Source organism: Bombyx mandarina, chromosome 18, assembly GCF_030267445.1.
Source record: "Bombyx mandarina strain Sakado chromosome 18, ASM3026744v2".
NCBI lineage: Eukaryota > Metazoa > Arthropoda > Insecta > Lepidoptera > Bombycidae > Bombyx > Bombyx mandarina.
In genome coordinates this window covers 2,536,987-2,548,670 of record NC_143224.1, presented here as the reverse complement: position 1 = coordinate 2,548,670, position 11,684 = coordinate 2,536,987, and the positions used below count along the sequence as shown (strand labels likewise).

The window sequence follows — 11,684 nt, the reverse complement described above, 5'->3', positions numbered from 1 at the left end:
CAATTGCTGTTGTCATTACGTCATTTGTTGTAGACTAGTGTTGTAGGATTAAACTAAATTTATTAAATGTGTATGGAAATAAATGTTTCTAATTTTCCGTATTCAATGTTGTGATGTCTATCCGCCTTCGACAACGGCCCACCGGGTAAGTGGTTATTGGATCCTATAGAATCAACAACGGAAATATCGGCACCAATCTAGAGACGTGTTGAGTCTCAGTTTTACAGTAAAACGGCTACCCCATCTTTAAAACCGAAACGCGTTACTGTTTCACGCAGAAATAGGTAGGGTCGTACCTACCCGTGCGGACTCAAAAGTCGCCCTACTTCACAATTCAGTCATCTATACTAATATCTACAGTGGTTTTTACGGATGTTCCGTTATAACTACTGAACTATGCACCCGATGGACTTGAAACTTAGTATCCATGTAGAAAATACATGTACTTAATGGATAGGCTAATATTTATATGAGTGTTGGACTCTCTAATAATAATGACAATATATAATAATGTTAATTTTAAATGCTCAGCGAAGCGGGCGAGTACGGCTAGTCATTATATAAAATGAAGAGACGGATAAAATTTTTATAATCCAGTCATAAATTCCGCGAAGCACCGCTCTTCCTTGGGCTTGTGTTAGTAAATTCTCTCAGGTTGATCCTCGCCAGTTCACGCATCGGTCCACGCGTGGTTGGAATAGCCTAAGGATACTAGCGAATAGGTAGCAAAAAACCCTATATACTGCTATCAGTAGTTGGAGAAAATAAAAAAATAGATGAGCCTTAAGCATGCTCATTAATACTAATAAAAAAACTTAATCAAATAAAACCATAATCATAGTTTTATAACATTTAATAATTCCTTTTTTTTTTCAAAACTTTAATCACAGTATATCCAGCAACATTTATATATACGTCTGTCATTAAAAAAAAAGTACTTGAATAAAATATTTTAAAATAGCATCACTCTCTATCTATTTTATTTTTAATTATATATACATTTAGATATATATCTTAATTGTTAATTATTAGCCCGTTTACAATGTTAAACATCATCAGAGCGGTTTTTTAGCCTCGAATACAATATAAGATTTTGATTTACCCACACAAAACATTTTCGTCTGGTACACAAATCGAATGCAGTTAATTAATACGTTGCTAACTTTATCTAGACGTCTTCGCGAGTGTTGAGTTGCTTGTAGAAACTGTGGCTCAGCAGAATAGCGTATATATTTAAACCTGAAATTTGAACTTTTTTTTCCTACCTAAGCTGAGAGCCTTGAGAGGCTATTTGAGCGTAACCTTCAGTAGTAGGTAAGCTCACGGGGCTCAAACCTGACGAGGTTGCTAACGCGAACCCTAGCAAGAGCCATGCTTCGGAGAATCTACCACCGGATCGGAAACGCGATCCACTGAGAAGATCCGGCGAGAAACTCAGTGGGCTGTGTCTGAGGTTTATTTACTCGTCGAGCCCTTCGTCGCAAGTGACGGGTTCGACGAGAGCGATGACCGGTGCTTGAGGTACCTAAAAGCACCGTTAGTGGATCGGGAGGATCCGAAATGACGTGTTTGGGGCGACGGCAACTGCTTTCGATTCTGTCCGCAGGATCGGGAATGTAGTTACCGGCGGCCATGACGAGAGGGTTCTCGTGTCGAATTTGAACAGATAATGTTGTTTAATGTGTAGCTTAAAACTTCTAAGATCTCGTGTGCTCAACCCAAACTGACAAACCCGAGCAGCTCTATTTAAACAAGTAATTAGCAATTATTTATACTAGTTTTACGTTTAAATCGGTCGTTTATTAGTTTCTCTTAATAATTCCATAACACAGGGAATCTTAAATTGAGGCCAGATCACCGTGTGTGAATTGATTGATCCCAATTATTAATTATTATTTCCAACGAATAAGCACTTTATAGTTTTCGTTGCCACGGAGGACAGGGGTTTAAGTCGATTAAATTTGGGATTTGGAATATATATGGAGATATCAGTTCTAAGGTCCCAACTATAGTCAAATCGGCTGCCCCACCCTTCAAACTGAAACGCATTACTGCTTCACGGCAGAAATAGTCAGGGTGGTGGTACCTACCCGTACGGACTCACAAGAGGTCCTACCACCAGTAATAACGCAAATTATATTTTTGCGGATTTGATTTTTACTACACAATATTATTCCTGTAGGAAGTCAATCGTGAACATTTGATAAATACGTATTTCATTAGAAAAATTGGTACTTGTCAGCGAGATTCGAACCTCGGTGCATCGCTGGATACGAATGCACCGAACGTCTTTCCTTTAGGCCACGACGACTTCAAAGCCGTCAAAAACGTCCAACATGACACGCCTCTTTGAACACAGAAGGAGCTAATAAGCCGCTGGTGTTTCCGGATACCCCGCTGCATCAGTACTAAGCTACCGGTTCGTTTCGCGACTTATTGCCAGCGATGACTCTTTATTTCCAAATCGCCGGCACACTACAGCGATGTTAGCACACCGCGCCACTTTGGGCCGTCATTGGATCAGGTTGCCTCGTCTGTAAGAGCTGGGCGCCACTCCTTCTTCATCCCCCTTTCGACGGCAACGGATCAGTACGGAGACAGCACCAGAGCAGATTCGTGGTCCGCCATTCGATAATTCACATCGTCACGCTCACATATCACTAACTTACCAATATAAAAAACTTCCAAGACAATAGTCGAAGTATTGAAATCCAGACAGTTGAGGAAGAACACGGAGACCGACAGAAAGAAGAACACAGCCCACATGATGAAGTAAGCTTTAACGATTCCGGCTCGTTCCTGAAATATCGAAAGATCAAATTTTGTACCAATATTCATGACTCTTACAATGTTACTGACGAAGGTTGTACTATTTTTTTTTATTGCTTTGTTGGGTGGACGATCTCACGGCCCCCCTGGTGTTAAGTGGTTACTGGAGCCCATAGACATCTAAAACGTGAATGCGCCACCCACCTTGAGAAAGGTCTCAATAATTACAACGGCTGCCCCACCCTTAAAACCGAAACGTATTACTGCTTCACGGCAGAAATAGGCAGGGTGGGGGTACCTACCCGCGCGACAAGAGGTCCTACCAGCAGTAATTACGCAAATTAAAGAATGTCAGAAGAATGTCAAAGAGACGGTGCAAAAAAATGCCAAAGCTCTAAGTACTACTTTTTAATAAGCAATTTGGATAGTCTATACTCTGAGGCGCCTGTATTCGGCCTTGAACTAGCTGTGAGCGGCCAAGTACATAATTTACATTTGAATAGGGTTTCAGGGTGACTATTGAAAGCATTTGGAAGTGTTCTGTTAACAGATGCCAGAAAAAGTATGTATAAGTCTACCTCCTAAGCCATCCTAAAATATTGCGTTCCAAACATCTCCGTAAAATCCAGCTCGTGATCCCATCACTCACCATAACCACGCCGTACACGAAGACCAGATCAAAGATGAACTTGGCCAAGAACATGAGGGTCAGGATGATGGCCATCACGTAGAGGCCGGTCAACCGAGCCTCGCGCTCCACATCTATGTATGGACCAATGATATTGTTGTCTTCTACGCCAACCATTGTTGCTTCGACGATCATAGTCACCAGGAGTGCGAAAGAAAATACCTGTGCAGTGATAGCGCTACTTTGAAGGGAAAGTTTCATTGCATCAAAGTCAGTATGGGCCTGTTTAATACACCTATTTGGGAACGCAAAGCTGTCGTCACCCGAAACATGTATTATCAGATCCCACGGATCTACTCTGGGTGTTTTTAGATCCCTGAAGCACCGGTTATCGTCCTTCTCGATTAGGACGAAGAGAGAGAGAAAAATAAATGTATTATTATGACAAAACCTAACAAATTCTATTTAGGTAGCTACAATTTTAGACAAGTAGCAAACTCACTACATTATTTTTTACACATTTATCTAGCCATGAATTTGGCTAATCAACCTACTGCTTCTTTTGAGCAGAAAAAAATATGACATCTATTAATTTGGAATCCGTTCCAAGTACTTTAAATTAATTACTAAGACAACAGAGTTTACCTCTTGCAGTAAATATGATTTATCTGGACACAGCCCATCAACAAATAATATTTCTTTGAAAACAACTGTGATCAACCTGGTGCATCAGAACTTACAAGGTTTGATGGGTAAAGAACTTGAAATTGATTTGTTCCTAGATTATAATAAAGTCAATGTTCTATGTGTTACTGAACATTGGCTTAAAAAATATGAATTAAATTGTAATTTTAAAAATCACCAGGTTGTAAGTTCCTTCTGCAGAGAGAATGCTATACGAGGTGGCTCACTGATCATTGTTAATAAAGATTATAAATGTAAGGAACGTAGAGACATTGTGAGCCTCTCTGTGGAACGGATTATTGAAATGGCATGTGTAGAGCTTGAGCGATTCATTGTTGTAAGTGTGTACAGGCCCCGAATTCGTTATATGATTTTTTTGAAAATATAATGGAAAGTGTTTTATTAAAGCTTTCTGTTTCTAATAAACATGTTTTTATTTGTGGTGATTTTAATATAAATTTATTAGAAAATACAAATGCCACTATTAGACTCAGAACATTGTTAAAATCATATAACCTTAGCAATCTATTTTCAGAGCCCACAAGAATAACTAGCACATCGGCAACCTGTATAGATAATATTTTCACAAATGTAAAACCTTTACATAAATGCATTATTAATCATTTAAGTTCAGACCACAGTGGACAATTCTTATCTTTTAAAATTAAATCTGTTTCAGATGTTAATAGTACAAGAAAGCTACCGTTTGTTCCTATTAATATTAGACGTTTGGAGAAGCTTAGAGGTAAAGTTTTGGCAAAAATTCCGAATGTTTGTTATAGTGAAGATCCTAATGTTCATTACATGGATTTATTTAATGTTATTAGTTCTGAATTTAGTGCCATCTTTACTTCTAAAACTCTGATCTTACATAATAAAAGATCATTCAATGAATGGGCGACTGTTGGAATTCACAAAAGTAGGCAGAGATTATACGATCTCTATCATGAAAAATCATATAATCATAATAAGTCATTTCATGAGTATGTCTCTAAATATTCCAAGCTGTTTAAAAAAGTCTGTACATTGGCCAAGTCATTGCACTTAGGCAATCTTATAAAAAATGCACCTGACAAAATTAAAATGACTTGGAATATCATTAATAGGGAGACTGGGAATGTCAGAAACAGCAATGCTGAATTAACTTTAAAAATCAATAATCGAATAATAACTTCTCATCAAGAAGTGGCCAGTGCCTTTGAGCACTACTTTGCTGATATCCCAGCTTCTACCACAAAATCTTTAATTTCATCTCCTACCGTCGCCGAATCATTACTGCAAAATCATGTTGATAAATGCAGTGTTAACTTTAAGTTCACAAATATTAATATAAAGGACATAATTGATAATTTCAAGCTCATTAATATTAAGAAAACTGGTGATTTATGGGGAATTTCAATTAATGTTATAAAATCCATTATTGATATAATTGCACCTTACCTTGCTACAATATTTAATGACTGTATTGATGGTGGTGTGTTTCCTGATCTAATGAAATATAGTAAAATAATACCGTTATTTAAATCTGGTAGTACTTTTGACCCCTCTAACTTTAGGCCCATTTCAGTACTACCTACATTGAGTAAAATTTTTGAAAAAATTATTCTGGGACAACTTTTGAACCACTTCAATTCCAATAACCTGCTTCATAACAAACAATATGGATTCACTAGAGGTCGGTCAACTATTGATGCAGGTGTAGATCTCATTAAAAATATTTTTCAGGCTTGGGAAGAGTCGCATAATGCCCTTGGGGTTTTCTGCGACTTATCTAAAGCTTTTGATTGTGTTGAGCATAATACATTGTTGAGGAAATTACACCATTATGGTATTAGGGGCGTTTCATTAGAACTTATTAAATCTTATTTATCCGGAAGAATCCAAAAGGTAGACGTTAAAGGAACGAGATCTTCCGGTGTCTTACTTAATATGGGTGTTCCTCAGGGTTCCATATTGGGTCCCTTCCTATTTCTTGTATATATCAATGATTTACCTAAGTTTATTGAAACCCGTCACGAGGTCGTATTATTCGCTGATGATACATCATTATTGTTTAAAATTAAACGACATTTGGAAGATTATGACGATGTGAATGATGCTATCTCGCGCGTGGTACATTGGTTTAGTGTTAATAATCTGTTATTAAATAACAAAAAAACAAAATGTATAAAATTTACTACACCTAATGTTAGACAAGTTGACACTAATATTACTGTAAGTGGAGAGACACTGGAGCTTGTGGATTCGACAGTTTTTCTTGGTATAACAGTTGATTCTAAGCTGCAGTGGGGTCCTCACATATGCAAGTTAGCGAGTAGGCTTAGTTCTGCAGCGTTTGCGGTAAAAAAAATACGAATGTATATTAATGAAGATACGGCACGCTTGGTTTATTTTAGTTATTTTCATAGTGTTATGTCCTATGGCATTTTGCTATGGGGCAATGCTGCCGATGTCGAAACGATTTTCATCCTGCAGAAGAGGGCTATTCGTGCTATTTATAATATGCACCCGAGGGAATCCTTGAGGGACAAGTTTAAGGAAATCAAAATTCTAACTTTAGCGTCCCAATACATTTTTGAAAATTTATTGTACGTGCGTAAAAACATTGAAGAATTCCCCAGAGTCTGCGATTTGCACAATGTGAACACTAGGAACAAACATAGGCTTGCGTTGCCGGCGGCTCGAATTAAGAAAATAAGCAACTCTTTTAGGGGGCTGGGTGTACAGCTTTTCAACAAGATCCCACTAAACGTTCAACTACTACCTGTTCATAGATTTAAGAAAACTGTTAAGGAACGTTTGTGCAACAAGGCATATTATAAAGTTAAGGATTATTTACTAGATGGCACTACGTGGGAATGAGGCGCTCGCTCCTGGCCTTTTCATTTTTCATTATTATTATTATTTTTTTAGACTTGTTTTTTCTTTTATTGTGAATATTTCTATTTATTTAAAAAAAAGAATATATTTGAGAAAAAACAAAAAGAAAAAAAAGCCCGCTGAGTTTGTTTCGCCGGTTCTTCTCAGGACTGTGGCTTTTTTTGGAACCGGTGGTAGAGTTAACATTGTTATTTGTATTTTGACATTCAACAAGTGTGTCATACTGACATCTAAGTTGAAATAAATGATTTTGAATTTGAATTTGAATAGTTCGACGAGCGAACTAGCCCATAAACACAGCCCACTGAGTTTCTCGCCGGATCTTCTCACTGGGTCGCAATTCCGATCCAGTGGTGGATTCTGCGAAGCACTGCTCTTGCTAGGGCTAGTGTTAGTAAATTCTCTCAGGTTGAGCCCCTCAGCTCAGCTAACCCATTAAACTCATGCAAAATATATTTAAAACACATTATTAAGATACAATACTCAGATAAATAATCCTATTCACAGTCTGCTAGACCAAATATTGAAGAAATACATACCGCACCAATACATCCCATTATAATGTTTCCGGTCTTCAAATCGAAAATAAAACAGCATGTCTCCAATTTAGGGAGGCCCATTGTTCTGGAACATAATGATTATTGGATATGAAAATGTTGTAATACATTCTCATTTACTTGTATTTAAACTGATAAGTAGGTCAGTAGCACGCAAATTTTATTAGCATTTCTAAAATGCACGTTTCAAAGATCAGGTGTCGTTTAAATTTTTACTATTGTTACGCTTGAAGGAATGCAGAGAATAAAGTTATATCTATCTTCTTTTTTTTGTTGCCCTTGTTGGCAGACGAGCGTACGGCCCACCCGATGGTGAGTGGTTATCGTCGCCCATGGACTTCAGCAATGCCAGGGGCGGAGTCAAGCCGCTGCCTACCGTGCCTATCTTGACTGTAAGCAGCACGGCACGCAATCTATCGTAATTAAAATCGAATTAAAACCGCTGGCTCGTGGGAAAGCTCTAAAGTATACTGTGAATATTTGATCCATGAAACATGAGCTTACTGCAGTGAACATAGATGAACGAGATTGTGGGCTGATTTACAAACTCGCATTAGTGGTAAGGCATCTTGCGACTCCGCATGGATAGGCACCGCTCTGTCTAGTTCTAATATCCCAAGGTAGGTGGTGGTATTCATAGTGTGACATCTGTAGTCCCCCCATTTCTAAGACAAGTGGGACATGTATCACGATCATCCCTTCATCAGATAAGACACATCATCATTATCACTTAATTTGTACTGGTATCATATTCCTATATTGCTTAACGCGAAGTAACCCCATGATTCCAGCTTAAATTTACACATAATTGTACTGTAGATTATGGTAATAAAATATTTTGTCTCAAACTGTACAGTTGCGTTTGGCATATGGTCTCTAATATTCGGTTAGCCCCTAAACGACAAGTATACTGTGAACTTAATTGCTCATCTATACTTAATATTATAAAGCAGAAGAGTTTGTTTGTTTGAACGCGCTAATCTCAGGAACTACTGGTCCAATTAGAAAAATTCTTTCAGTGGTAGATAGGCCATTTATTAAGGAAGGCTTTAAGGCTATATAACACCACGGTAAGACCAATACAAGTGGAGCAGCAATAAAGAATGTTCCAAAATAGGGGTGTAAGTAGCTCCTTAACGTTCTATAATTCAAAGATATTTCCACTTTCTACGTAAGTGAAGTGGGAGGTAAAATTTTGCGTTATGCCAAAGTAACTATTCCACGCGGACGGAGTCGCGGGCAAAAGCTAGTCTTTAGTAATGATGGAAATTTCGGCAGCGACATATCAGATTCTAATGCCGATGGTATAGACCTGTCATATATACTCATGACCAGCTTGAATTAAAGTAACATAGCTAAAGTTTAGCCTGTAACCGCATCGTAATGAATTATGACAGGGATTACACCTGAAGATAACTCCTTTCGAGATACACAAACTTATCATCATTAACCCATAGCAGCTGGACAATGACTTCCTATAAGTAACGCTATAATAGCCGGTCCTATGGTGCATGCTCCCAGCGGGTTCCCGCAACCTTCAACAGTCCTTGTCGGAGGCCTATCCACGCTGCATCTTCCGGTACATTGGCGCCACTAGAGAACGTTTTGGCTCATCGCCCTTTACAACTAGCAATTATATTCCGTAAGAGTAATTCATTAAATACGTAATTAAGCTTAGTAACTGAAGTTGACGGTGCTGCAAAACTGATTACCGTAGAGCCAGCTTTAGTTCTAAAGCTCTCCTCTTTTATTAACACTACAGCCTTCCTCCTCCAATGATCATGAGTCTGATACACTTTTTCATTAAACGAACGAAAAATAGAACTGCTTTATGCACGAGATCGATAAAACGAGCTTACTGCCCAAGCGGTGCTAAGTGGGTTGAACGCATACACGTCGCGCAGTCTAAATAAATTATATAAAGATCCACCCGCCCTTCAAACCTGAATGATGCGGCAGGAACAGAAAGGTTGGTTGGTACCAATCCGTCCGGCCGTAAATAACGCCCTAAATCAAGTAATATTTTACGAGCACCAAAAATTACCTTAAAAATTAATTTGAACTTTGAGCTTTGACTAAGCGACACTTACGAGTGTGTCTACGGCGGTAGTTATGTGTATACTGTGGCAGGAATCTGTGAGATGACTGGGATATAGACGGATCAAAGATTAAAGGTACGTATATGTAGACTAGTAAGTTTCGATATTTTTTTGAAGTGAAAACTTCTTTAGAATCGTTGTGATTTCAAACCGGATGCAACGGAAAAAACGACAGGTGAGAGACACAAATACAAAAATGTGTAGGATGAAGCCAGCAAAGAATGAGACAGAAATATACATACTATTTAATACAGCGCCATCTGTGAGATTTTTTAATACTAACTTGTGTATGAAAGCTATTGTAGTGAATTTTAATTTAGGATTATACGTGAAATTAAAATATCAATTCACGGAGGGCGCTACCTTACAATTATTTACTAATGACAAAATTTTACATATACTTAAGACGTTTAGGATAATTATATTTTAATTTTGGAAGGTTTCACTTCGACCACGTGTGAATTGCACACATTTTGTTTTTTTATGTTTGATTAAAACAGTATAATTTAAAGTTAAAGTTTATAGTTTAAACCCTGCCATCATTGGTACACAGGAACAGAAAATCCGCGTAATACAAAGCTTATTACAATGTGGAACTTACAATGTAGTTGGGTGAGTTTTATTAAAAATCGGCGGTGAGGCGTGAATGCACGATATTATTATTTTTGTTATGACCATATGAAAAGCTGGCGCCATCGATACTTCCGAAGAGGCGAATATAATAATTATATATATAATACGAACAGGCTAGGAATATGCCCTATCACCAGTACTTTACAGCTTTGATACGACAGTTACGAATACACGGTTTTATTCCTTCGTGAACTTATTAGGCAGCGGCTTGGCTCTGCCCCTGGCATTGCTGACGTCCATGGGCGACGGTAACCACTCACCATCAGGTGGGCGTATGCTCGTCTGCCTACAAGGGCAATAAAAAAAAAAGCTCAAGCAAGTCTTAAGGCAGCATCCCCTTACCACATTTTTTATGAACGCTTAAACTAATGATCACGTTTACGGTCAACCAGGTGTTATATGGTTACCAGAGTCCATAAGACATCAGCGTAAATGTAGCTATCCCTTTTGAGACTTAAGTTTCAGTTCTATGGCCAACGGCTGCTGGCTGCTACACCCTTCAAAACTGAACGCATTACTGGTTCGCGGCAGATATAGGCAGGGCAGTGTAGGGACAGAGTTTATTTATCACATACAATTAGTGTCCATCGCTTATTAGTCAGTCAGTCGTACGTATCCTGCCCGACACGGAGGACACTTGTGACATTAATTTTGTGTTAATATACGCGAGTTAATTTGAAACTAACTGGTTTTGTTTACTTATGACAGCTTACAACACTTACTAACCGTTCAGTAGTAACTTATGGTTTAGGCACACAAAACGTACTACCAGTAAACATGGTAACTATATACGATATTTGAGCATCGGCATATTTGCATAGCGTACGAATACTTATGAAGCAATATTGCGCGGCTTATTTAGGGTTATTTATTAAAGAGCGGACGGTTAGCGTTATAGGGACATGTGATGCGTAGAGAGAAGATTCCTGTGACTAGGAGCTGTATGGAAATGGTAGTGCAAGGTAGAGGCAGAAGAGGTCGACCGAAGAAGACATGGATGGAGTGTGTGAATGACGATATAAGAGAGAGAGAGAGAGAGAGAAGAGAAAAATTAGCTGTGCCGACCCCACCTAGTGGGATAAGGTGGAGAAAAAGAAGAAGATTGCGCGGCCTATTTTAGGCACAGCGACTTCAATTTCTAATACCTCAAAATAGAAAAAAATCTGTCTAAACTAGAACGCACTTAACACTTTAAATGGTTATCGATGTATTGTGCCCTGTCTGACTTTGAACCGAAATTTATTCTTTGACAATGCGAAGGCGACATAGAGTCTGGCATTCTGATCAATATTATATTTTCGTGAACCAGGTTGTTTGACCCCGTTCCTATTGGAGATTAGAGCATTAATCCCTTTATACGCATAAATAGGAATAAAGTCCTTTCATTGCTATTTTAAGGTCGCGAGCTATCGGATATATTTGGAAATCAGAGAC

At 38.3% G+C, this 11,684-nt stretch overlaps 1 protein-coding gene across 3 annotated transcripts; it reads right to left on the bottom strand.

The window, feature by feature from the left end:
• Positions 1–856: 856 nt before the first annotated feature.
• On the bottom strand, positions 857–9,672 carry LOC114244475 (uncharacterized). 3 transcript variants are annotated; one of them, XM_028176313.2, is made up of 5 exons: positions 9,563–9,672; positions 7,501–7,585; positions 3,419–3,619; positions 2,670–2,799; positions 857–1,239 (listed from the first exon to the last, which is right to left on the bottom strand). In XM_028176313.2, the coding sequence occupies exons 2-5, from the start codon at positions 7,579–7,581 to the stop codon at positions 1,169–1,171; spliced, it is 483 nt and encodes a 160-aa protein (XP_028032114.2). In that variant the 5' UTR covers positions 7,582–7,585; positions 9,563–9,672; the 3' UTR covers positions 857–1,168. The 3 variants fall into 3 exon arrangements, with proteins under 3 accessions (XP_028032114.2, XP_089590710.1, XP_089590711.1); XM_089734584.1 differs by having other exon boundaries at positions 9,609–9,661; XM_089734585.1 differs by lacking the exon at positions 9,563–9,672 and adding an exon at positions 9,231–9,539.
• Between the last annotated feature and the right edge of the window lie 2,012 nt (positions 9,673–11,684).